The sequence below is a fragment of the Crinia signifera genome, chromosome 19, assembly GCF_055691185.1.
Source record: "Crinia signifera chromosome 19, ASM5569118v1, whole genome shotgun sequence".
Classification (NCBI taxonomy): Eukaryota; Metazoa; Chordata; class Amphibia; order Anura; family Myobatrachidae; genus Crinia; species Crinia signifera.
This window is the reverse complement of record NC_139226.1, coordinates 140,563,015-140,588,773: the sequence shown is the minus strand read 5'-3', so window position 1 is coordinate 140,588,773 and position 25,759 is coordinate 140,563,015. Positions and strand designations below refer to the sequence as shown.

At 52.4% G+C, this 25,759-nt stretch overlaps 1 protein-coding gene across 3 annotated transcripts; it reads right to left on the bottom strand.

Moving 5' to 3' along the window:
* Nucleotides 1-9,423: 9,423 nt before the first annotated feature.
* Nucleotides 9,424-24,935, bottom strand: THYN1 (thymocyte nuclear protein 1). 3 transcript variants are annotated; one of them, XM_083163536.1, is made up of 8 exons: nt 24,879-24,935; nt 23,335-23,396; nt 22,440-22,621; nt 16,988-17,056; nt 16,663-16,755; nt 16,402-16,497; nt 9,829-9,979; nt 9,424-9,681 (listed from the first exon to the last, which is right to left on the bottom strand). In XM_083163536.1, the coding sequence occupies exons 2-8, from the start codon at nt 23,375-23,377 to the stop codon at nt 9,635-9,637; spliced, it is 681 nt and encodes a 226-aa protein (XP_083019662.1). In that variant the 5' UTR covers nt 23,378-23,396; nt 24,879-24,935; the 3' UTR covers nt 9,424-9,634. The 3 variants fall into 3 exon arrangements, with proteins under 3 accessions (XP_083019662.1, XP_083019661.1, XP_083019660.1); XM_083163535.1 differs by having other exon boundaries at nt 24,847-24,928; XM_083163534.1 differs by lacking the exon at nt 24,879-24,935 and adding an exon at nt 24,773-24,875.
* Between the last annotated feature and the right edge of the window lie 824 nt (nt 24,936-25,759).

Genomic DNA, 25,759 nt, shown 5'->3' with positions numbered 1-25,759 from the left:
CTTGGCTTTGACGGGGTGGCTGTTGAGACCTCCCGGGTAAGACCCAGCGGGTTTCACTCCACCATGCTCAGGGCGAGGAAACCTCCCTAGATGGGGTGTACCATCGCATATGGAGGGCTTACTTTTCCTGCTGCGAACCCTACGCTTCAGATTCCGGGACTTACTACCTGGCTAGGGTTCTGTCCTACTTGCAGAAGGGTCTGGAGGCTGGGTTGCGTTGATCATCTTTAAAGGTTCGGATTTCAGCCTTGCACATCTTGTTCTGTCGACGGGTGGCCCTGTCGACGGATGTCTGTACATTCCTGCAGGATGTCTTGCATATCCAGCCTCCCTTAGTTACCCCAGTTGCCCCCTGGGATCTCTCTAATCCTGACTTCTTCAGGGCCCACCTTTTGTGCCCTTGCGGTCGGTGGACCTGTGTTGACTCGCCTGGAAGATTGTTTCCTTGTTGGCGATAGCTTTGGCCAGGGGAGTCTCTGAACTGTCAGCTCTGTCCTGTAAGTTCTTGGTTATAACCGGGCGGTTTTTCCTACCGTCCCTTCTCAACTACCTTAAGTGGTGTCCGGCTTTCAGGTCAACCAGGACATTATTGTTCCGGCATTTAGACAGTCTGTTGTTACTACGGCTTGGTCCTCCTTGGATGTTGTCCGGCCGGGGCGTATTTATGTGCTATGTGCACCGTTCTAGGCTGTTGCACTAGTCAGACTCTCTCTCTCTCTCTTTGTACTATATGGTGTTCGGATGAGAGGGTGGCCCGCCTCTACGCAAACTACTGCCCGCTAGAGTCGCTCTGGCAGGCATATTTGGACACCTCCCTCCCGGTTCCGGCAGGGATTCAGGCACATTCCGTTAGGTCTGTGGAGGTGTCCTGGACTGTGAGAGGCGGTGCTAAAGTTGAGCAAATTTGCAGGGCGGCGACTTGGTCGTTCGCCATTACTGTCTTGCGTTTTTACGCTTTTGACACGTTTGCCTCCCAGGACTCGGCCTTTGGCCAGAGTGTGTTGGCTGCGGCACAGGCGCGTCCCCACCCATAGGTGGCTGCTTTAGGACGTCCCACTGTAACGCTGTGGCCCCTGATGTCTCCCGAAGGAGAAAATGAGATTTATGTCTTACCTGGTAAATCTCTTTCTTCGAGGACATCAGGGGCCACAGGGATCCCTCCCTGCCGCGCCTGCTTTACTTCCGTTATGGTTAAGTTATGATTATGTTATATTATCCCTCGGTTGAGGGTACTAACATGTTCAGAATGTGTTTCTGTGCGGTGCTTCTCTTCCTTCTATCTTGTCTCCTGCCTTGGCTTGTTAAAAAAACTGAGCTTCCTGGCCTGGAGGCGGGGTAGAGGAGGGGAGGAGCCCGGCTGCCTGGGAGGCAGTTCAAGTTTAACCTCTAGGGTGCTGGTGCTCTCCCATCTCCTTACTACCCACTGTAACGCTGTGGCCCCTGATGTCCTCGAAGAAAGAGATTTACCAGGTAAGACATAAATCTCATTATGTCCGCCCCATACACGTGCGTCACGGCCGCATTACCATACGTACGCCCAGCGTTTGCATGGGAACGCCCATGAAACGCGGGGCGTATGCATATGGTAATGAGGCCAAATAGCCCTTCACGCCCCTCTCCACCCCCTGTTCGGAGTGTTCACATTTCATGCGGGATTTGGCTGTACGCCCCGCTCGCACATGTGCAGAGACGCCTCTGCACGTGCGCAGACACAAAACATCGGCGGCACGAACGCACGCGGATATTACCGCACCAACCAGAATAAGGGCCTTAGTGACAATGCTTACTTGTAAGATAGCTTGATTACAGGGATTTGCAAATGCAGACTAACATAAGAAACATAAAATGGATTCGTTTATACATTGCATTCTTAAACTTATAAAATCAAAAACCGTTTTCTATAAGAAATCACTCTTCCAGCACTGTTCTGAATGATCAGCCATTTTATAATGTTTTTATGCAAGTCATCGTTGACAGAATGGTTGCTGCTTCTGACGAACACCTGCTGCTTAGCGCAAAGGGTAGGCCTCATACGCCGTGGCTAGTACCTTTTGCAACAAGCCAACGCCACCTGCAGCAATAATAACAGTATTTAAGAAAACAGTGTAATAAAAGAATAGGAATATTGATGCATTCATTTCTGTTTTATCAGCTGGTTCCGTGCACTCGGAGTAACCTGAGGGATACCGAGATGTCCCATGTTCACACATTTGATCCGATGTTGCACGCGGAGTAACCTGAGGGATACCGAGATGTCCCATGTTCACACATTTGATCTGATGTTGCACGCGGAGTAACCTGAGGGATCCTGAGATGTCCCATGTTCACACATTTGATCCGATGTTGCAGGCGGAGTAACCTGAGGGATCCTGAGATGTCCCATGTTCACACATTTGATCCGATGTTGCACGCGGAGTAACCTGAGGGATCCCGAGATGTCCCATGTTCACACATTTGATCCGATGTTGCACGCGGAGTAACCTGAGGGATCCTGAGATGTCCCATGTTCACACATTTGATCCGATGTTGCACACGGAGTAACCTGAGGGATCCCGAGATGTCCCATGTTCACACATTTGATCCGATGTTGCACGCGGAGTAACCTGAGGGATCCCGAGATGTCCCATGTTCACATATTTGATCCGATGTTGCACGCGGAGTAACCTGAGGGATACCGAGATGTCCCATGTTCACACATTTGATCCGATGTTGCACGCAGAGTAACCTGAGGGATACCGAGATGTCCCATGTTCACACATTTGATCCGATGTTGCACGCGGAGTAACCTGCGGGATCCTGAGATGTCCCATGTTCACACATTTGATCCGATGTTGCACGCGGAGTAACCTGAGGGATACCGAGATGTCCCATGTTCACACATTTGATCCGATGTTGCACGCGGAGTAACCTGAGGGATCCTGAGATGTCCCATGTTCACACATTTGATCCGATGTTGCACGCGGAGTAACCTGAGATGTCCCATGTTCACACATTTGATCCGATGTTGCACGCGGAGTAACCTGAGGGATACCGAGATGTCCCATGTTCACACATTTGATCCGATGTTGCACGCGGAGTAACCTGAGGGATACCGAGATGTCCCATGTTCACACATTTGATCCGATGTTGCACGCGGAGTAACCTGAGGGATACCGAGATGTCCCATGTTCACACATTTGATCCGATGTTGCACGCGGAGTAACCTGAGGGATACCGAGATGTCCCATGTTCACACATTTGATCCGATGTTGCACGCGGAGTAACCTGAGGGATACCGAGATGTCCCATGTTCACACATTTGATCCGATGTTGCACGCGGAGTAACCTGAGGGATACCGAGATGTCCCATGTTCACACATTTGATCCGATGTTGCACGCGGAGTAACCTGAGGGATCCCGAGATGTCCCATGTTCACACATTTGATCCGATGTTGCAGGCGGAGTAACCTGAGGGATACCGAGATGTCCCATGTTCACACATTTGATCCGATGTTGCACGCGGAGTAACCTGAGGGATACCGAGATGTCCCATGTTCACACATTTGATCCGATGTTGCACGCGGAGTAACCTGAGGGATACCGAGATGTCCCATGTTCACACATTTGATCCGATGTTGCACGCGGAGTAACCTGAGGGATCCTGAGATGTCCCATGTTCACACATTTGATCCGATGTTGCACGCGGAGTAGTGAGGGATACTGAGATGTCCCATGTTCACACATTTGATCCGATGTTGCACGCGGAGTAACCTGAGGGATACCGAGATGTCCCATGTTCACACATTTGATCCGATGTTGCACGCGGAGTAACCTGAGGGATACCGAGATGTCCCATGTTCACACATTTGATCCGATGTTGCACGCGGAGTAACCTGAGGGATACCGAGATGTCCCATGTTCACACATTTGATCCGATGTTGCACGCGGAGTAACCTGAGGGATACCGAGATGTCCCATGTTCACACATTTGATCCGATGTTGCACGCGGAGTAACCTGAGGGATACCGAGATGTCCCATGTTCACACATTTGATCCGATGTTGCACGCGGAGTAACCTGAGGGATCCCGAGATGTCCCATGTTCACACATTTGATCCGATGTTGCACGCGGAGTAACCTGAGGGATCCTGAGATGTCCCATGTTCACACATTTGATCCGATGTTGCACGCGGAGTAACCTGAGGGATACCGAGATGTCCCATGTTCACACATTTGATCCGATGTTGCACGCGGAGTAACCTGAGGGATACCGAGATGTCCCATGTTCACACATTTGATCCGATGTTGCACGCGGAGTAACCTGAGGGATACCGAGATGTCCCATGTTCACACATTTGATCCGATGTTGCACGCGGAGTAACCTGAGGGATCCTGAGATGTCCCATGTTCACACATTTGATCCGATGTTGCACGCGGAGTAACCTGAGGGATACCGAGATGTCCCATGTTCACACATTTGATCCGATGTTGCACGCGGAGTAACCTGAGGGATACCGAGATGTCCCATGTTCACACATTTGATCCGATGTTGCACGCGGAGTAACCTGAGGGATCCTGAGATGTCCCATGTTCACACATTTGATCCGATGTTGCACGCGGAGTAACCTGAGGGATACCGAGATGTCCCATGTTCACACATTTGATCCGATGTTGCACGCGGAGTAACCTGAGGGATACCGAGATGTCCCATGTTCACACATTTGATCCGATGTTGCACGCGGAGTAACCTGAGGGATCCTGAGATGTCCCATGTTCACACATTTGATCCGATGTTGCACGCGGAGTAACCTGAGGGATCCTGAGATGTCCCATGTTCACACATTTGATCCGATGTTGCACGCGGAGTAACCTGAGGGATACCGAGATGTCCCATGTTCACACATTTGATCCGATGTTGCACGCGGAGTAACCTGAGGGATACCGAGATGTCCCATGTTCACACATTTGATCCGATGTTGCACGCGGAGTAACCTGAGGGATCCTGAGATGTCCCATGTTCACACATTTGACCCGATGTTGCACGCGGAGTAACCTGAGGGATACCGAGATGTCCCATGTTCACACATTTGATCCGATGTTGCACGCGGAGTAACCTGAGGGATACCGAGATGTCCCATGTTCACACATTTGATCCGATGTTGCACGCGGAGTAACCTGAGGGATCCTGAGATGTCCCATGTTCACACATTTGATCCGATGTTGGTTCCTTGGATGCAGCAACAGATCACAGGCTCCAGCACTGTGTGATTTGCAAACATCTCTAATTAGGTTCTAAGGGGAAAATGTAAATAAAGCTTTGGTGTTGTCCATAGCAACCAACCAGTTCTGTGTATCGTTTTCTAGGATGCAATAGAGAAAGGATAGACAGAATATTATGGGCAGCAGTCGGGCACATGGAAAATGATCGTACTCGCCCACATTTGTAGAGACGCATCCAGCTCCATACCACCACATGTATATACATCACACTGTATGAGAGCTGGTGGCGGTGACAGTGGAGTAGGGCTGCCCATTGGTGGGTTAACCTTGCTGGTATAAAACCGCTGGCAGGGGAACCATCGCTTGATTCACTCATCAGGCTGTAGGCCAATCAGGTGTCGGTTCACAGGTTATGTTGGGGGCGGAGCCTTTGGTCTGTGGCCTAACACCGAGAGGATCTGTACCCTCTGGCATCAGCCAGCAAGGATGCCCATTTACCTTTCTCACCGCTTCCTCCACCCAAGAGTTTTGCCATGTAAACCAGTTTGTAGCTTGGTGTGAAAAGTCAGATAATTCGGCACTTCGGGCACCCTAATTCGGGCACCACTTCCATCACTTCTGGACTCGCACCCAATGGAATGGGGCTACTGAATTGCTCTGATGGGCACCTATTACATTACTGAAAGCCCGTTCTCACTGCAGCCAAAATCCTAGGTCTAGCATGTAGACCCGGAAATTTTCCTTTTAACACAGGATTTTTGGCAGTGTGAACGGGTCGCATACCTGGATCTCAGACACGGGTAAAACCCTTCTTTGTACCCGTGTCTGAGATCTGGGTATGCAGACACGGGTCGACCCGTTCACACTGCCGATAAACCCGTGTTAAAAGGAAAATTTCCGGGTAGAACTTCTTCACCCGGGAATTTGCCTTGCAGTGAGAACGGGGGTCCAGTGCGGCAGTCCCCGGCATTTCAAAAAGCTGTGTATTTCTCACTCGCAGTGAGAACTTGGCATGACTTACCCCCCTTATTTTATGGATCTGATAAGAAGTGGCTCCCCTACACCTGTGCCCCTCACACCTCTCTGTGACCCCTACACCTGTGCCCTCACACCTCTCTGTGACCCCTACACCTGTGCCCTCACACCTCTCTGTGACCCCTACACCTGTGCCCTCACACCTGTGCTCCTACACCTGTGCCCTCACACCTCTCTGTGCCCTCACACCTCTCTGTGCACAGTACACCTGTGCCCTAACACCTCTCTGCGACCCCTATACCCTCACACCTCTCTGTGACCCCTACACCTGTACCCCTCACACGTCTCTGTGACCCCTACACCTGTGCCCTCACACCTCTCTGTGACCCCTACACCTGTGCCCTCACACCTCTCTGCGCCCCCTATACCTAGGGTGACCAACTCATCCCTTTAATCCGGGGCACATATTAATTACACAGGTTCTGTGGCTGGCTTTCACCTGGTTTAAAACTGCCACAGAACCTGTGTAATTAATATGTGTCCCGGATTAAAGGGATGAGTTGGTCACCCTACCTATACCTGTGCCCCTCACACCTCTCTGCGACCCCTACACCTGTGCCCTCACACCTCTCTGCGACCCCTACACCTGTGCCTGATACCTCACTGCGACCCCTACACCTGTGCCTCTGATACCTCACTGAGACCCCTACACCTGTGCCTCTGATACCTCACTGCGACCCCTACACCTGTGCCCTCACACCTCTCTGCGACCCCTACACCTGTGCCCTCACACCTTTCTGCGACCCCTACACCTGTGCCCTCACACCTTTCTGTGCCCCCTACACCTGTGCCCTCACACCTCTCTGCGACCGCGAAACCTGTGCCCCTCACACCTCTCTGGGACCCCTATACCCTCACACCTCTCTGCGACCCCCACACCTGTGCCCTCACACCTCTCTGGGACCCCGACACCTGTACCCTCACACCTCTCTGCGACCCCTACACCTGTGCCCTCACACCTCTCTGCGACCCCTATACCCTCACACCTCTCTGCGACCCCTATACCTGTGCCCTCACACCTCTCTGCGACCCCTATACCCTCACACCTCTCTGCGACCCCTATACCCTCACACCTCTCTGCGACCCCTACACCTGTGCCCTCACACCTCTCTGCGACCCCTATACCCTCACACCTCTCTGCGACCCCTACACCTGTGCCCTCACACCTCTCTGCGACCCCTACACCTGTGCCCTCACACCTCTCTGCGACCCCTACACCTGTGCCTGATACCTCACTGCGACCCCTACACCTGTGCCTCTGATACCTCACTGAGACCCCTACACCTGTGCCTCTGATACCTCACTGCGACCCCTACACCTGTGCCTCTGATACCTCACTGCGACCCCTACACCTGTGCCCTCACACCTCTCTGCGACCCCTACACCTGTGCCCTCACACCTTTCTGCGACCCCTACACCTGTGCCCTCACACCTCTCTGCGACCCCTACACCTGTGCCCTCACACCTCTCTGCGACCCCTACACCTGTGCCCTCACACCTCTCTGCGACCCCGACACCTGTGCCCTCATACCTCTCTGCAACCCCGACACCTGTGCCCTCACACTTCTCTGCGACCCCTACACCTGTGCCCTCACACCTCTCTGCGACCCCTACACCTGTGCCTGATACCTCACTGCGACCCCTACACCTGTGCCTCTGATACCTCACTGAGACCCCTACACCTGTGCCTCTGATACCTCACTGCGACCCCTACACCTGTGCCTCTGATACCTCACTGCGACCCCTACACCTGTGCCCTCACACCTCTCTGCGACCCCTACACCTGTGCCCTCACACCTTTCTGCGACCCCTACACCTGTGCCTGATACCTCACTGCGACCCCTACACCTGTGCCTCTGATACCTCACTGCGCCCCCTACACCTGTGCCCTCACACCTCTCTGCGACCCCTACACCTGTGCCCTCACACCTTTCTGCGACCCCTACACCTGTGCCCTCACACCTCTCTGCGACCCCTACACCTGTGCCCTCACACCTTTCTGCGACCCCTACACCTGTGCCTGATACCTCACTGCGACCCCTACACCTGTGCCTCTGATACCTCACTGCGCCCCCTACACCTGTGCCCTCACACCTCTCTGCGACCCCTACACCTGTGCCCTCACACCTCTCTGCGACCCCTACACCTGTGCCCTCACACTCTCTGCGATCACGACACCTGTGCCCTCACACCTCTCTGCGACCCCTACACCTGTGCCCTCACACCTCTCTGCGACCCCTACACCTGTGCCTGATACCTCACTGCGACCCCTACACCTGTGCCTCTGATACCTCACTGAGACCCCTACACCTGTGCCTCTGATACCTCACTGCGACCCCTACACCTGTGCCTCTGATACCTCACTGCGACCCCTACACCTGTGCCCTCACACCTCTCTGCGACCCCTACACCTGTGCCCTCACACCTTTCTGCGACCCCTACACCTGTGCCCTCACACCTCTCTGCGACCCCTACACCTCTGCCTCTGATACCTCTCTGCGACCCCTACACCTGTGCCTCTGATACCTCTCTGCGACCCCTACACCTGTGCCCTCACACCTCTCTGCGACCCCTACACCTGTGCCTGATACCTCACTGCGACCCCTACACCTGTGCCTCTGATACCTCACTGCGACCCCTACACCTGTGCCTCTGATACCTCTCTGCGACCCCTGTCCCTATACTGGTGTCCATGATTCCTCTCTGCGACCGCTATACCCGTGCCCCTCACACCTCTCTGGGGATTGCATCTCTGTACCCCTTACACATCTCTCTGGGGATTGCATACCTCTGTACCCCTCATACCTCTCTGCGACCCGTACACTTTCCTCTATGTCCCTTATTACTTAGTAGTCTTCATCAATGTTGGGCTACCGGTGTACCTCACACATTTACTAACATTTGAAAATGAATATAAAAATTCCATCAGTCAATAAATGTGTTTAGCCCCTGGTAGCCCAACATCGATTTTAACCGATCAAACATCAGTAAGGATCTACCTTTAATAAATATATCCACAGCAGGCGATGATCTTATATAGACGGGTAATTCCCATATGACGGCACCGGCCGGTAAGATCCTTAATATGAATGTATCCGCGAGGAAGACGAGGGGGGGAGAGAACATCTTTGTTATAGGGAGAAGAGACCACAATGAATATGAATACAATCACAGCAGTCACAGAAAGAGACAAGATGGAAATATAGATTTTATTTTCTAGACTTAGACGTTAAGGTTTTATGAAGCTTTTCCAGGCTGTAAATCCGGGAAATACCAAACGGCAGAGAGATGAAACATATCAGACCTTCTCGTTACACTGCAAACAGGACGCGACGAACTGCGCAGGCAAGCGCAACAACCCAGAACGTATCGGTGTGTGGAGCGGCCTCAGGCGCCATGTTCTAGGGGCTCTCCTCATCTTCCAGACTCAATATAAAATCAAATTCCCCTGTGCAAAAGAGAACAACTCATAAGTCATTTAGAGTGGAGAAAGGAAGTGGAACTACAAGTCCCAGCAACCACAGAAGAGATGCAGCATGTGTAGGTCCTAGCTGCTGTATATAAATTGTAGTGTATACTAAGCTTGGGCACATACCTTGTGTGAGTGGCTGCACGGACAGTCTCGCCCTCGTAAACAGCGCCATGTCTCTCAGGGGACCCGCCGAGGCCTTGTGCGCCTGATGTCGCTTCTTCAGCTCCGCCAGGGATATGTAACGTTTCAGCATCCGGACAAACTGCACATCCACCTGAGAACAGACGTCAGCTGTTGGGACAAGTTTATATCTATGGTTGCGTGTTTCACTGCTGCCCCCTAGTGTGCACACAGAGACAACCACCAAAATACACAATACCGAGATTTATGTCTAACCTGTTAAATCTCTTTCTTCGAGGACGTCAGGGGCCACAGGGATAACAGTGGGTAGAGAGTGAGGTCACAATCCAATTCCAGCACCAGAAAGTTGTAAAGATGAGCTTAAGAAAGTTCTCCAACTTTCGGTCAGCAGGATCCTTACGGGAGGCGGTTGGATTGGGGAGAGTATTGGAACGCACGATCTTAGCGATATGTGCATCCACTTTAGGAGCAGTCTCCCAGCGTACCCTATTCCCTGGAGGGAGCGGGTACAAGGAATTAAACCGCTTAGGGAGCGGAAAATTCCTATTTGGCAAAACCCAGGCCTCCCCGAGGACATCCTCTAGGTCAGTAGAGTTAGGGAAAACGGTCAGTCTGCTTGGGACGCTTGAAGGATAGGCCTGAAGACTGAGGGGGTTCACAGGTGTAATGTAAATTTAAGACGTCTCTAACCGCAGTTACCAATGCCCTCACATCGATGCGTGCTGCGGTGTCCCCCTTTGAGGCTTCGTCAGCATCTCCATCGACCCTGTCGTCAATCAGTTGTCCCTCCTCCTCATCATGTCATCTGTATCAGTGTCCTGATGGAGGAGGATGGAAGGAGTCCCCATGAGGGAGGGGAGGGGGGCGCACACGCCTGAGACTCTGATGGTCCCGGCTGCAGGGACGGTGCAGTAAAGAGCTTGCCTATTAACTGCGACATGACCTAGGTAAGCTGAGCCCAGGCAGGTTCCTGAGAGGAAGCTGCCACAGGGGGCTGCGCATGCCTCTTTATACATTGTAAGCATAACCAATCTACCAGCTGGGGCACGCCCGCCTTGCAATGCGTGCAGGACACCAATATAGGGGCCCATGTGTCATCAGCGCTGTCCTCCGACATTGTACAAGAGGCAGCTAGTTGTAACAATTAACACTATATGTGTCTGACAGGCAGTGATAGTGTTAAAACAATATGAGACATAGCCCACATAAAATGCAAATAAAAATCTGGCCCTGGGCTCCGCAAAGCACTAAGTCCGGCAGGAGCATAATTTACCGTAACCGGTTATCTTTGTAGGAGAGGTACAGGGGGGATTTGCCCAGATGGCCCAGCCGCTGCGAAGCCCTAACCCGGAAGGTCAGCGCATGCGCGGTTATGCGCTGACCCCCGCCGACCCCTCTTACTGCACTGCCCGAGCAGGGCAGTGCGAAGTGTAGCCATAGGCTACAATGGGCTATCACCACATTACAATGGCGATAGCCCAGGGGTGCGATGACGAGCTGCCCGATGTTAATACATGCGGCCGGCGGCGGTGCAGGGAGGATCGCAGCAGGGAGCGGAGATCCCTGCTGCGGTCCCCCTTTAATACATTTGGGGGATACTACATATTTGCGGTGATCCCCCGAAGACCGAGGAGGTCCTGCTTTGCCTTTTTTGACAGGAGAATTTTTTGTCCTGTATTCTTGCCGTCTCCATCCCGTTGGGACAGAAAACAATTTTGTAGACCCCTTGTATGGAGTCTCTCCCAGCTTATTGTATCCGATGCAGCCGACATGAGTCCCAATATTCTTAGGCAGTCTGCTGACCGAACTACCTTTTCTTGCTAGAAGATACTTTATTTCTTGTCTCAGTTTGGTTCTTTCCTGAGTCAGTGCTGCCTTCATTGATACCGAGTCTATGATGACCCCCAGATATTTCACTGTTGTTGTCGGCTGTAGCTGACTTTGCATTTATTATCCAGCCGTGCTCTTGAAGGTACTCGATTACCCTTCTCGTGTGCCTCTGTGCCTGTTCTGCTGAGTGTGCCATCACTAACAGATCGTCGAGATACGCCCAAACTGTTATGCCTTCCTCTCCGAGGTTCGCAACGAGCACAATCAACACCTTGGTAAATGTCCTTGGTGAAGTTAAAAGACCGAACGGCAGCGCCGTGAATTGGTAGGTTATCCCCGATATGCGGAATCTTAAAAACCTTTGGTGTTCTATGTAGATCGGTATGTGCAAGTAGGCATCTTTTAGGTCTATTGTAGTGAGTAATGCATTTCTTTTTATATCCGGCAATACTGTCCTGAGGGATTGCATCCTGAATTTTTTTGCTGTCACGTACATATTCAGCCTCCTCAGGTCCAGGATGGTCCTAAATCCTCCCAAAGCCTTCCTGACTACGATAAACCTCGACTGCCAGCCTAGCACCCTCTTGTCCTTTGGGAACTGTTACTACTACACCCTGTGCTATCATATCTTGTAAGCTTTCTTTTAAGGCAAGTCTTTCTTCCTTGTCTTTTGGGACAGGCGAGTCTTCCAGCCATACCCCCGGAGTCTTTATGAACTCTATCTTGTAACCCGAAGATATGACCTCTCTCACCCATCTGTCCTTTGTGGATCGGGCCCAGACCGAGTAGAACTTCATCAGTTTGCCCACGACCCTCTCCTTGGCGTCATTGTGTTTGACGGAATCCGAACCTCCCGTCTCTGCTTCTTTGGCCACGAAAGGAACTTCTTCCTCCAAACCAGGGTCTCCTGTAACCTCTGCCTGGTCTATATGTCCTCGCTTCCTTGAAGTCTTGCGATTGGAACTTCTGTGACCTGTTGAACGGCTTCTTTGAGCTTCTGTCTTGGGGGAGGCTCACAGACTTCCCACCTGAGGTTTTTCATATAAGGTCATCTAGGTTTTTCCCAAATAAGTATTCCCCTTGGAATGGGAGTGATACCAGCTTGTTCTTTGATTGCACATCTGCGGACCAAGGTTTTAACCATAGCGCTCTTCTGGTCACAGTGGTGCTTGCATTTGCTCTAGCAGCCAATCTAACAGTGTCAAGAGATGCATCGCATGTGAACGCGACTGCTACTTGCATGTTCTGAATTATTTTGAGCAATTCCGACCTTTTGACTCAGTCTAATAAGTCTGACTCTAGGTCCTGGCACCAAGACCTTAACACTCTTGAGGTCACCGCTATTGCGGATGAAGCCTTGATAGATGCCCCTGATGTAATGTGCTGTTTGTGTAGGCTCATTCCATTTTTCGCTCCATCGCGTCTTTAAACAAATTGGCATCTTCTAAGGGTAGGGTGGTTTTCCTAGATAATCTAGCGATGGCTGAGTCCACTTTTGGGGCCACTTCTTGACCTGTTCTGCATCAAAGGGGTACATCTTATTTACTCTTAGCGGTACTGCTACTTTCTTATCGGGGTTTGCCCATTCTTCCTCTACTATTTCCTGCAGCGTTTTGGATAGAGGGAATGACTTTGGTTTTTTATCTTTAAATAAAAGATCCTGCAGTTTCCCTTCTTCCTGGGGATCCTCAATGTTAAGCGATTTATTAATATGAGATTGTTTAGGAGATCTGGGTTAAAGTCCAGCTCCGCTTTTTCTTGGGTTACTTCCCCTTCCTCCAACTCCTTGGGTATATCAATGGCAGGGCCCTCCCCTGGATCAGAGTCCTCTGATAAAGTGTCTCTGGGCCTCTTATGTGACATCCTTTTTAAGTCTTCTTTTGTAACAAAGGTATCTGCTAGCGAAGTTCTTAGCATAGATACTAAGTCTGCCATTTGATCCTTCCCCATGATAGGAGATTTTTTACACTTCTCACACACTGCACTTTTCCATTTCTCTGGTAGAGGTGCATCACACATGGAGCATTTTGCTGCACGCAGTTTCTTGTGTTTTGGCTTAACATCCATTTACTTGACTCTGACCTGAAATTATACATATTAACCACTACCGTGCTGTATTTACCATAAGTAACTCCTTGAATTTTCCTTTTGGCTTACCCTGACTTTGCCTGCTGCTTCCTATCTTCCTCCTTTCTGCTACAGATTTCCTGACTAGCAGAAAGATACTATTAATGCACAGGGTAAAAGTAATAAACTACTCCAGCAGCGCCGCTGCCTGTGGAGTCTTACCCGTTTTTACGTCTGGCTCATGGACCGCTGCAGCGTCTGCTTCTTGCAGAGCTGCCGTTTTTATCTGGTCCTGTTACAATCTCCCCCTTCCGGACGCACAGCGTCCTTCCGCCCGGCTCCTGCGCCCTTTGATGCCGTCAGATGCTAGCCGGCGTTCTGAGTATGCGCGCCCGTTACCCGCGTCCGCATGGTGACGTCAGATGCCGCGCCCGCTGCACGCTGGTCCCAGCGCCTCCTGCACTCCGGGCCATATCTCCGTGCGGGACCCGGCGACCTCAGGGGGAGATTACACCATAGGTGTCTACGTACCGTCGCTACACGCTTACCACGCGCCCAGCAGTACTCCATGAATTGCGGTTCTAGAGGAATAGCCCCTCCGTGGTTCCGAGAGAGCAGGTACTTCTATCTGGGTTCATAAACATTTCTCCCAATACTGCACTAGGCAGAGGGTTGCCAGATCAGGTATCCCCACTACACTCGGCAGCGGGAGACCCCTATCCTCCAAGCCTAAACCCCTAACTGCACTAGGCAGTGGGGAAAGCTGCAGCACATTGCAGGGTAAGCCTCCTCTACCTGGAAAGAAAAAAAGGCACTGAGCCTTGTAGGGGCGGGCCTTATATAGGGGCAGTGTTGTGTCTTTTTTTCCTTTCCAGATCTACCTAATGAGGAGGAAACCCATAGGTCAGCTGCCATGGGGAGGTAGAGGAAATAAAGTTTAAAAGTGAAGTAAGGCTGCATAAGACAGCCCCTTTCCAAAATGCATGTTGGCTCCTGCCAGCACAACTAAAAACTGAGTAGCTAGCCTAGGAGGAGGGGAGGAGCCAGGGCTGTCTCTGAGCAGCCAGAAGTTTATCCTCTCTGGTGCTGGAATTGGTTGTGACATCACTCTACCCACTGTTATCCCTGTGGCCCCTGACGTCTTCTGCAGAAGAAATATACTGAGGCAGCAGATAGGAATAGATGTCACTGTGGAACACAAGGCTAAGGACACAGAGAATGTGATGACAGACTGAAAGGAAGGTAATAAGATTTTTCAATGCCACAAGTGACATCTAATAGGGTATTTGGAGAATTGAATACGGGATTCAATTATTCCACACCTGCTGCAGAACCTGGAGGCTCCGGACAACCAATAGAAACTGAATAGTATATCTGTACTCAGAGTATTCAAGTAGCGTCTAATGCTGTGTACACACTAGGACGACACGTCGGCAGACCAAAGAGAGTCTACTGCTGTGTACACACTAGGACGACACGCCGGCAGACCAGAGAGTGTCTACTGCTGTGTACACACTAGGACGACACGTCGGCAGACCAGAGACGGTCTAATGCTGTGTACACACTATGACGACACGTCGGCAGACCAGAGACAGTCTAACGCTGGTACACACTATGACGACATGTCGGCAGACCAGAGACAGTCTAACGCTGGTACACACTATGACGACATGTCGGCAGACCAGAGACAGTCTAACCATAAACAAATATGAAAAAGTCCCAAGGCGCTATAAAGTCCCTGCAGCCTCAATCCCGAAAAGAGGACCACTCAACAATCCTAACTTGCAAGACGTATTCAGAAAAGATGAGGGATTGATGGCGCTTGACTTGTATATCCACAAGATGTAGTGAGCTCGATATATGAAACAATGAAAAAACAAGTCAAGCGCCATCAATCCCTCATCTTTTCTGAATACAGAGACAGTCTAACGCTTGTACACACTAGGACGACACGTCGGCAGACCAGAGACAGTCTAACGCTGGTACACACTATGACGACATGTCGGCAGATCAGAGACAGTCTAACGCTGGTACACAGTAGGACGACATGTCGGCAGACCAGAGACAATCTAACGCTGGTACACACTATGACGACACGTCGGCAGACCAGAGACAGTCTAACGCTGGTACACACTAGGACGACATGTCGGCAGACCAGAGACAATCTAACGCTGGTACACACTATGACGACACGTCGGCAGACCAGAGACAGTCTAACGCTGGTACACACTATGACGACACGTCGGCAGACCAGAGACAGTCTAACGCTGGTACACACTATGACGACATGTCGGCAGACCAGAGACAGTCTAACGCTGGTACACACTAGGAGCCGCTAACTGCTTATTCCTCCGCACTCAGGGTCAGACCCGCTGGTCATCCTGGCAGCATACACATAACACAGACACTTGTGCCCTGTGGCATTAATTGCTGGTAATACAGATCCCTGAGATGCTGAACAGAAGTCTCTTTTCCATTTTAATTTTAAGCACTGTAATTATGATCTGAATGAACCATTGCGGACGCTGGAAACTTTTTTAACACCATCTTAATGGCTGATTAACACACACGCACACACACGCACACACACACGCTGACTATGCTGGAGCCATGGTGACCCGCAGCAGCGTTCTCTGCCCTGTGGGTACCAACACTCACCATGGACCACCTGGGACTGTCCTGGCTGCTAGATGAATCATAATGTGGATTCTTCTGATCGAACTGAGTGTGGTCCACGTAGGCTTCCTTCACAATCTAAATAAATGGTTGAGAAGGAGGAGTGAGAATGGTACAAAACGTTGGTTCTCTGCACACTTCTTACAGGCATGCAGATGATCAGAGCCCGCACAGGACAGGCAGCCATTACGTCACCGATACTCACAGGTATGCAGCCATACCTGTGGACCTACTCAGCCTCACCTTAACAATCCCAGCAATGCCGGGTTCCTTACAGTTACTGTGATAGAAAAAGGCTTCCTGCCCAGTCTTCATGGCTCTCAGGAAATTTCTGGCCTAGGAGGATAAAATGCAACGTTACAGGAGAATTACAGCTATAATGTTACTGTAATGTATAGTGGTGTTCTAATGTGTGCGACGCTGCTTACCACGTGTGGCCCCTTATAATATTATTATTATTATTATTATTAGAATCCCCAAACAAGGAAACGTTCACTAGTTAGAAGCAGTGAATAATCTGATTCCATATCGCTAATGGTCGGAATAACGTAGGGACACAAATACTAACCTGATAATTCCGCACTCCGTCCCAGCATGCCGTCCGGTCCGGTTGGGCCTTCAGATCCTCGATTCCAAACTGAAATACCAAAGTAACACATATCAGACACTTACACACTGATTGGGAGTCTTATGATAACTGCAATATGACCTGATGGTGCCTGTAACCCCCTCTCTCCGTTCCCCAATGTGATGGTGCCTGTGACCCCCCCTCTCCGTCCCCCAATCTGATGGTGCCTGTAACCCCCCCTCTCTCCCCAATGTGATGGTGCCTGTAACCCCCCCTCTCCGTTCCCCAATGTGATGGTGCCTGTGACCCCCCCTCTCCGTCCCCCAATGTGATGGTGCCTGTAAGCCCCTCTCTCCGTTCCCCAATGTGATGGTGCCTGTAACCCCCCCCTCTCCGTCCCCCAATGTGATGGTGCCTGTAACCCCCCTCTCCGTCCCCCAATGTGATGGTGCCTGTAACCCCCTCTCTCCGTTCCCCAATGTGATGGTGCCTGTAACCCCCCCCCCAATGTGATGGTGCCTGTAACCCCCTCTCTCCGTCCCCCAATGTGATGGTGCCTGTAACCCCTCTCTCCGTCCCCCAATGTGATGGTGCCTGTAACCTCCCTCTCCGTTCCCCAATGTGATGGTGCCTGTAACCCCCTCTCTCCGTTCCCCAATGTGATGGTGCCTGTAACCCCCCCCCCAATGTGATGGTGCCTGTAACCCCCTCTCTCCGTCCCCCAATGTGATGGTGCCTGTAACCCCTCTCTCCGTCCCCCAATGTGATGGTGCCTGTAACCCCCCCTCTCTCCCCAATGTGATGGTGCCTGTAACCCCCCTCTCTCCCCAATGTGATGGTGCCTGTAACCCCTCTCTCCGTCCCCCAATGTGATGGTGCCTGTAACCCCTCTCTCCGTCCCCCAATGTGATGGTGCCTGTAACCCCCCTCTCCGTCCCCCAATGTGATGGTGCCTGTAACCCCTCTCCCCAATGTGATGGTGCCTGTAACCCCCTCTCTCCGTCCCCCAATGTGATGGTGCCTGTAACCCCTCTCTCCGTCCCCCAATGTGATGGTGCCTGTAACCCCTCTCTCCGTCCCCCAATGTGATGGTGCCTGTAACCCCCCTCTCCGTCCCCCAATGTGATGGTGCCTGTAACCCCTCTCCCCAATGTGATGGTGCCTGTAACCCCCTCTCTCCGTCCCCCAATGTGATGGTGCCTGTAACCCCTCTCTCCGTCCCCCAATGTGATGCTGCCTGTAACCCCCCCTCTCTCTCCGTCCCCCAATCTGATGGTGCCTGTAACCCCCCTCTCTCCGTTCCCCAATGTGATCGTGCCTGTAACCCCCTCTCTCCGTCCCCCAATGTGATGGTGCCTGTAACCCCCTCTCTCCGTTCCCCAATGTGATGGTGCCTGTAACCCCCCTCTCTCCGTTCCCCAATGTGATCGTGCCTGTAACCCCCCTCTCCGTCCCCCAATGTGATGGTGCCTGTAACCCCCCTCTCCGTCCCCCAATGTGATGGTGCCTGTAACCCCCCTCTCCGTCCCCCAATGTGATGGTGCCTGTAACCCCTCTCCCCAATGTGATGGTGCCTGTGACCCCCTCTCTCCGTTCCCCAATGTGATGGTGCCTGTAACCCCCCCTCTCCGTTTCCCAATGTGATGGTGCCTGTAACCCCCCCTCTCCGTTCCCCAATGTGATGGTGCCTGTAACCCCCCCTCTCCGTCCCCCAATCTGATGGTGCCTGTAACCCCCCTCTCTCCGTTCCCCAATGTGATCGTGCCTGTAACCCCCTCTCTCCGTCCCCCAATGTGATGGTGCCTGTAACCCCCTCTCTCCGTTCCCCAATGTGATGGTGCCTGTAACCCCCCTCTCTCCGTTCCCCAATGTGATCGTGCCTGTAACCCCCCTCTCCGTCCCCCAATGTGATGGTGCCTGTAACCCCCCTCTCCGTCCCCCAATGTGATGGTGCCTGTAACCCCTCTCCCCAATGTGATGGTGCCTGTGACCCCCTCTCTCCGTTCCCCAATGTGATGGTGCCTGTAACCCCCCCTCTCCGTTCCCCAATGTGATGGTGCCTGTAACCCCCCCTCTCCGTTCCCCAATGTGATGGTGCCTGTAACCCCCCCTCTCTCCCCAATGTGATGGTGCCTGTAACCCCTCTCTCCGTTCCCCAATGTGATGGTGCCTGTAACCCCCCCTCTCCGTTCCCCAATGTGATGGTGCCTGTAACCCCCCCTCTCCGTTCCCCAATGTGATGGTGCCTGTAACCCCCCCTCTCCGTCCCCCAATCTGATGGTGCCTGTAACCCCCCCTCTCTCCCCAATGTGATGGTGCCTGTAACCCCTCTCTCCGTTCCCCAATGTGATGGTGCCTGTAACCCCCCCTCTCTCCCCAATGTGATGGTGCCTGTAACCCCCTCTCCGTCCCCCAATGTGATGGTGCCTGTAATCCCCCTCTCCGTTCCCCAATGTGATGGTGCCTGTAACCCCCCCTCTCCGTCCCCCAATGTGATGGTGCCTGTAACCCCCCTCTCCGTCCCCCAATGTGATGGTGCCTGTAACCCCCCCTCTCCGTCCCCCAATGTGATGGTGCCTGTAATCCCCCTCTCTCCGTTCCCCAATGTGATGGTGCCTGTAATCCCCCCTCTCCGTCCCCCAATGTGATGGTGCCTGTAACCTCCCTCTCCGTCCCCCAATGTGATGGTGCCTGTAACCCCCCCTCTCCGTCCCCCAATGTGATGGTGCCTGTAATCCCCCTCTCCGTCCCCAATGTGATGGTGCCTGTAACACCTCTCTCCGTCCCCCAATGTGATGGTGCCTGTAACCCCTCTCTCCGTCCCCCAATGTGATGGTGCCTGTAACCCCCCCTCTCCGTTCCCCAATGTGATGGTGCCTGTAATCCCCCCTCTCCGTCCCCCAATGTGATGGTGCCTGTAACACCTCTCTCCGTCCCCCAATGTGATGGTGCCTGTAACCCCCCCTCTCCGTTCCCCAATGTGATGGTGCCTGTGACCCCCCCTCTCCGTCCCCCAATGTGATGGTGCCTGTAACCCCCCCTCTCCGTTCCCCAATGTGATGGTGCCTGTGACCCCCCCTCTCCGTCCCCTAATGTGATGGTGTCTGTAACCCCCCTCTCCGTCCCCCAATGTGATGGTGCCTGTAATCCCTCTCCCCAATGTGATGGTGCCTGTAATCCCCCTCTCCGTCCCCCAATGTGATGGTGCCTGTAACCCCTCTCCGTCCCCCAATGTGATGGTGCCTGTAACCCCTCTCCGTCCCCCAATGTGATGGTGCCTGTAACCCCCCCTCTCCGTCCCCCAATGTGATGGTGCCTGTAACCCCCCTCTCCGTCCCCCAATGTGATGGTGCCTGTAACCTCCCTCTCCGTCCCCCAATGTGATGGTGCCTGTAACCCCTCTCCCCAATGTGATGGTGCCTGTAACCCCCCCTCTCTGTCCCCCAATGTGATGGTGCCTGTAACCCCCCTCTCCGTCCCCCAATGTGATGGTGCCTGTAACCCCCCCTCTCTGTCCCCCAATGTGATGGTGCCTGTAACCCCCCTCTCCGTCCCCCAATGTGATGGTGCCTGTAACCCCTCTCCCCAATGTGATGGTGCCTGTAATCCCCCTCTCCGTCCCCCAATGTGATGGTGCCTGTAATCCCCCTCTCCGTCCCCCAATGTGATGGTGCCTGTAACCCCCCCTCTCCGTCCCCCAATGTGATGGTGCCTGTAACCCCCCCTCTCCGTCCCCCAATGTGATGGTGCCTGTAACCCCTCTCCCCAATGTGATGGTGCCTGAAACCCCCCCTCTCCGTCCCCCAATGTGATGGTGCCTGTAACCCCCCTCTCCGTCCCCCAATGTGATGGTGCCTGTAACCCCTCTCTCCGTCCCCCAATGTGATGGTGCCTGTAACCCCCCCTCTCCCCAATGTGATGGTGCCTGTAACCCCCCTCTCCGTCCCCCAATGTGATGGTGCCTGTAACCCCTCTCCGTCCCCCAATGTGATGGTGCCTGTAACCCCCCTCTCCGTCCCCCAATGTGATGGTGCCTGTAACCTCCCTCTCCGTCCCCCAATGTGATGGTGCCTGTAACCCCCCCTCTCTCCCCAATGTGATGGTGCCTGTAACCCCCCCTCTCTGTCCCCCAATGTGATGGTGCCTGTAACCCCCCTCCCCGTCCCCCAATGTGATGGTGCCTGTAACCCCCCCTCTCCGTCCCCCAATGTGATGGTGCCTGTAACCCCTCTCCGTCCCCCAATGTGATGGTGCCTGTAACCCCCCTCTCCGTCCCCCAATGTGATGGTGCCTGTAACCTCCCTCTCCGTCCCCCAATGTGATGGTGCCTGTAACCCCCCCTCTCTCCCCAATGTGATGGTGCCTGTAACCCCCCCTCTCTGTCCCCCAATGTGATGGTGCCTGTAACCCCCCTCCCCGTCCCCCAATGTGATGGTGCCTGTAACCCCTCTCCCCAATGTGATGGTGCCTGTAACCCCCCCTCTCCGTTCCCCAATGTGATGGTGCCTGTAGCCCCTCTCCCCAATGTGATGGTGCCTGTAACCCCCCCTCTCTGTCCCCCAATGTGATGGTGCCTGTAACCCCCCTCTCCGTCCCCCAATGTGATGGTGCCTGTAACCCCCCCTCTCCGTCCCCCAATGTGATGGTGCCTGTAACCCCTCTCCCCAATGTGATGGTGCCTGTAACCCCCCCTCTCCGTTCCCCAATGTGATGGTGCCTGTAGCCCCTCTCCCCAATGTGATGGTGCCTGTAACCCCCCTCTCCGTCCCCCAATGTGATGGTGCCTGTAACCCCTCTCCCCAATGTGATGGTGCCTGTAACCCCTCTCCCCAATGTGATGGTGCCTGTAGCCCCTCTCCCCAATGTGATGGTGCCTGTAACCCCTCTCCCCAATGTGATGGTGCCTGTAACCCCTCTCCCCAATGTGATGGTGCCTGTAACCCCTCTCCCCAATGTGATGGTGCCTGTAACCCCTCTCCCCAATGTGATGGTGCCTGTAACCCCTCTCCCCAATGTGATGGTGCCTGTAACCCCTCTCCCCAATGTGATGGTGCCTGTAGCCCCTCTCCCCAATGTGATGGTGCCTGTAACCCCTCTCCCCAATGTGATGGTGCCTGTAGCCCCTCTCCCCAATGTGATGGTGCCTGTAACCCCTCTCCCCAATGTGATGGTGCCTGTAACCCCTCTCCCCAATGTGATGGTGCCTGTAATCCCCCTCTCTCCGTCCCCCAATGTGATGGTGCCTGTAATCCCCCTCTCTCCGTTCCCCAATGTGATGGTGCCTGTAATCCCCCTCTCCGTCCCCAATGGGATGGTGCCTGTAATCCCCCTCTCCGTCCCCAATGTGATGGTGCCTGTAACCCCTCTCTCCGTCCCCAATGTGATGGTGCCTGTAACCCCTCTCTCCGTCCCCAATGTGATGGTGCCTGTAACCCCTCTCTCCGTCTCCTACCTTCATATCCATCCCTTTCTCCATCCTAGACTCAGGTTCCGATTTTAGCAGCCAGCACCGATAGTCTTCTTGCTTCTCCTTTGAGCTGCAGACAACCAATGTCTTCTTCCTGCCCCTTGCGCCACGTCTCACCCCATCTTCAGTACCCAAATCGCCCACTTTGCTGGATTGCGCCTTTGAATCTATTAGAAAAGTTTAAAGTGTAATATGGAGCCATCCCCAGGCCGATATGAAATTCCCAATAACTGAATTAAGAACACTATAAACAAACCCTCGTGGGCTATTTTAATTAAGAATTTACTGTTTTCCATAGCAACCAATGAGGTGTCTGCTTTCATCTTCTACAATACATTACAAACACACTAACTGTAAAAGGATTGGTGAATGCTGGTGACATCACAGTTACATGAATCTTACTGACTCGTTGAGTTTCCAGGTAACTGTCACAATCTGTGACCCAATAGTTATTAAATTAATGGCTTTCAATCTGATTATTGAGCCCGATTCGGACCTGATGGCACTGCGACCGATTATAGTGGCACTCCGCATGCGTTCGGCCTGTTGTACGCATGCGTGAGGCTATCCTGCAATGATGTCCTGCTACCATTTGTGATCGGAGGCCATTCACAGGATGATTGACAGAAAGTAGGCGTCTGGGGGTAATCGGCCGTTTAGTGGGAGAGCTTAGAAAACCGCCAGCGTGCCTGAAAAAAACGCTGGGAGAGTCCGAGAAGCCGGATTCCTGTCCACTGTAATCACCGCCCTTAGGCGCCAATGTTCTGATTAGGTTCATATTCACATCGTCTTCTTTAGTAAGGAACTTCTCAGTTAATGGACTGTATTCATTAAATAAATGAGGGTAGATAATTGTGCTTTGCCGACCTCATGAGCTTACCCTCAGCCGGCGACGTGCCGCGTTTCCTCTTTGTCGGACGCATTGGTCTCTCCTATTACTTACTGCAAAACCAAACAAAAAGGGAAAATGAACAAACTCTACAGAGAAGATGCACACAAAGTACAAATGTCACCACGGCCCAAGGGAAACCAAAGTACAAATGTCACCACGGCCCAAGGGAAAACAAAACCAAAGTACACTTCACCACGGCCCAAGGGAAACCAAAAGCAAAGTGCAAATGTCACCACAGCCCAAGGGAACCCAAAACCAAAGTACAATTGTCACCACGAACCAAGGGAAACCAAAACCAAAGTGCAAATGTCACCACGGCCCAATGGAAACCAAAACCAAAGTACAAATGTCACCACAGGCCAAGGGAACCTAAAGTACAAATGTCACCACGGCCCAAGGGAACCCAAAAACAAACTACAAATGTCACCACAGCCCAAGGGAACCCAAAAACAAACTACAAATGTCACCACGGCCCAAGGGAACCCAAAAACAAACTACAAATGTCACCACGGCCCAAGGGAACCCAAAAACAAACTACAAATGTCACCACGGCCCAAGGGAACCCAAAAACAAACTACAAATGTCACCACGGCCCAATGGAAACCAAAACCAAAGTACAAATGTCACCACAGGCCAAGGGAAACTAAAGTACAAATGTCACCACAGCCCAAGGGAACCCAAAACCAAAGTACAAATGTCACCACGGCCCGAGGGAACCCAAAAATAAACTACAAATGTCACCACAGCCCAAGGGAAACCAAAACCAAAGTACAAATGTCATGATGGCCCAAAAGAAACCAAAACCAAAGTACACGGTGGAATAGATTTGCATCTATATAGGATTTATATAGCACCAGCATATTCCGTAGCGATGTCAGACACTACGTAGTGCCCACATAGCAGAATTGGCTGGTAACTCGCCATTTTATCACTTTTCAAGGCTTAGTACATCTTGCCCCAAATCTGTAAGATTAGGGATTCTCCCAGAGGTTAGTTACCGTCAGCAGCTATGAGTAAGCAAAAGTGCCAACACGAATTAACATTTGGAGTGAACCGCTGACCAGTAAACAACGTCCCGTTAGCTGCGGTTTTCCCTGGTGGTCACTACAAAAAATAATTTGAGCAGACGGCTACATAATGGCGACCGGGTGCCAGTGGCGCAGCCATGAAATCTGGGGATAACCAGATCAGCCAACGAGCGGGGCCCTCCCACCCCTCTGACTGCTTCCTGGCCTATTACTGTACAGACCCCCATTGTAATGCAGAGAAGAACATGCCGGCGCTCTCTAAGTAAATCCTGATTAATAACAAATAAACAAAGTAGTGTCCCCCCTATACACCAGCCATGGGCTTCCTGTGACTACACAGAGGCTGGTTGTGGGACCACAAATCCCAGCATGACCTGAGAGCTGTAAATAATACACACAAGCCAAGTGAGCACGTGATGGACAATACAATGCACGACACAGGGACAGTATCCCGGCATCTCCGGGCTCTCACATGTGAGCTGCCGCCGCCTTACTGTCACCTACTCCTGCGCCTTTAAGGAACGCTAACAGCCTGCAGCCAATCCGGGCACGATAAACACCAGTAACCACGCCTCCTCTCGTTCAGCGCGCTGGGAATTGTAGTCTTCGTGCTGCACACAAGTCATGCAGCCGCCGGAGCGCAGCCAAATGTCCGGACTACATCTTCCATCATGCCCCGCGGCCGGCTGCAGACATGGCGGCGCTCAGTGTGAGAAATTCGGAATGGGATCCGTTCTCTCCCGGTGTGTCCGTAGTGGAGTTACCGGGACGGGCGCTACTGCCCGCAGAAGAGTGACGTCGGTTATAGACCGTAAAGCCCGTGTGTGTGTATGTGTAAAGGAGGGAAGTGACCCACCTGTGGCATTGATGGTGTGGTTACATCAGATCACGTGACTTTTGCTCGCTGGTGGCCATGCTGTCACACTGTCATGTGACTGTGGTTGCTATGGAGATGGCAATTTTTATATAAGCCACAGGTTCTCAAACTCTCAGTCCTTAAGGACCCCACACCGTGCAAGTTTTACAGGTCTCATCACAGAATTAAGCAAAATAATAAGTGGATATTTTAAAATGTGTCAGCGAGTGATGAATACACCTGTGCACCTGCCAGGTGACCTGGAAAAGGTGAACTTTGTGGGTTCCTGAGGACCAAGTTTGACAACCACTGATATAAGCTCATTATGAAGGGTTTAAACTATCTATCTTTATATCTGTACAAATGCTTTATTTTGGTGGTACTCTCTGCTGCTGCTGGCACAGAATTGGAATGCAATGAAATGGCCTCCTTCACCTTTTTACGTTCTTTGAACATTGGGGGCAGTCAGTGCTGGCTGGTTGATTTAGTGTTATTTGAACTTTATACATCTCATATATCACTGGGGGCT

What these genes read in the sequence shown, in the direction of transcription:
- THYN1 (XM_083163536.1), bottom strand. Translation starts at nt 23,377, where the DNA reads ATGCGTCCGACAAAGAGGAAACGCGGCACGTCGCCGGCTGAGG. An exon ending in CGGCACGTCGCCGGCTGAGG is followed by an intron (nt 22,622 to 23,334) that starts GTAAGCTCATGA and finishes CTTTTCTAATAG; the next exon opens with ATTCAAAGGCGCAATCCAGC. An exon ending in CGTGCAGCCACTCACACAAG is followed by an intron (nt 9,682 to 9,828) that starts GTATGTGCCCAA and finishes TCTTTTGCACAG; the next exon opens with GGGAATTTGATTTTATATTG.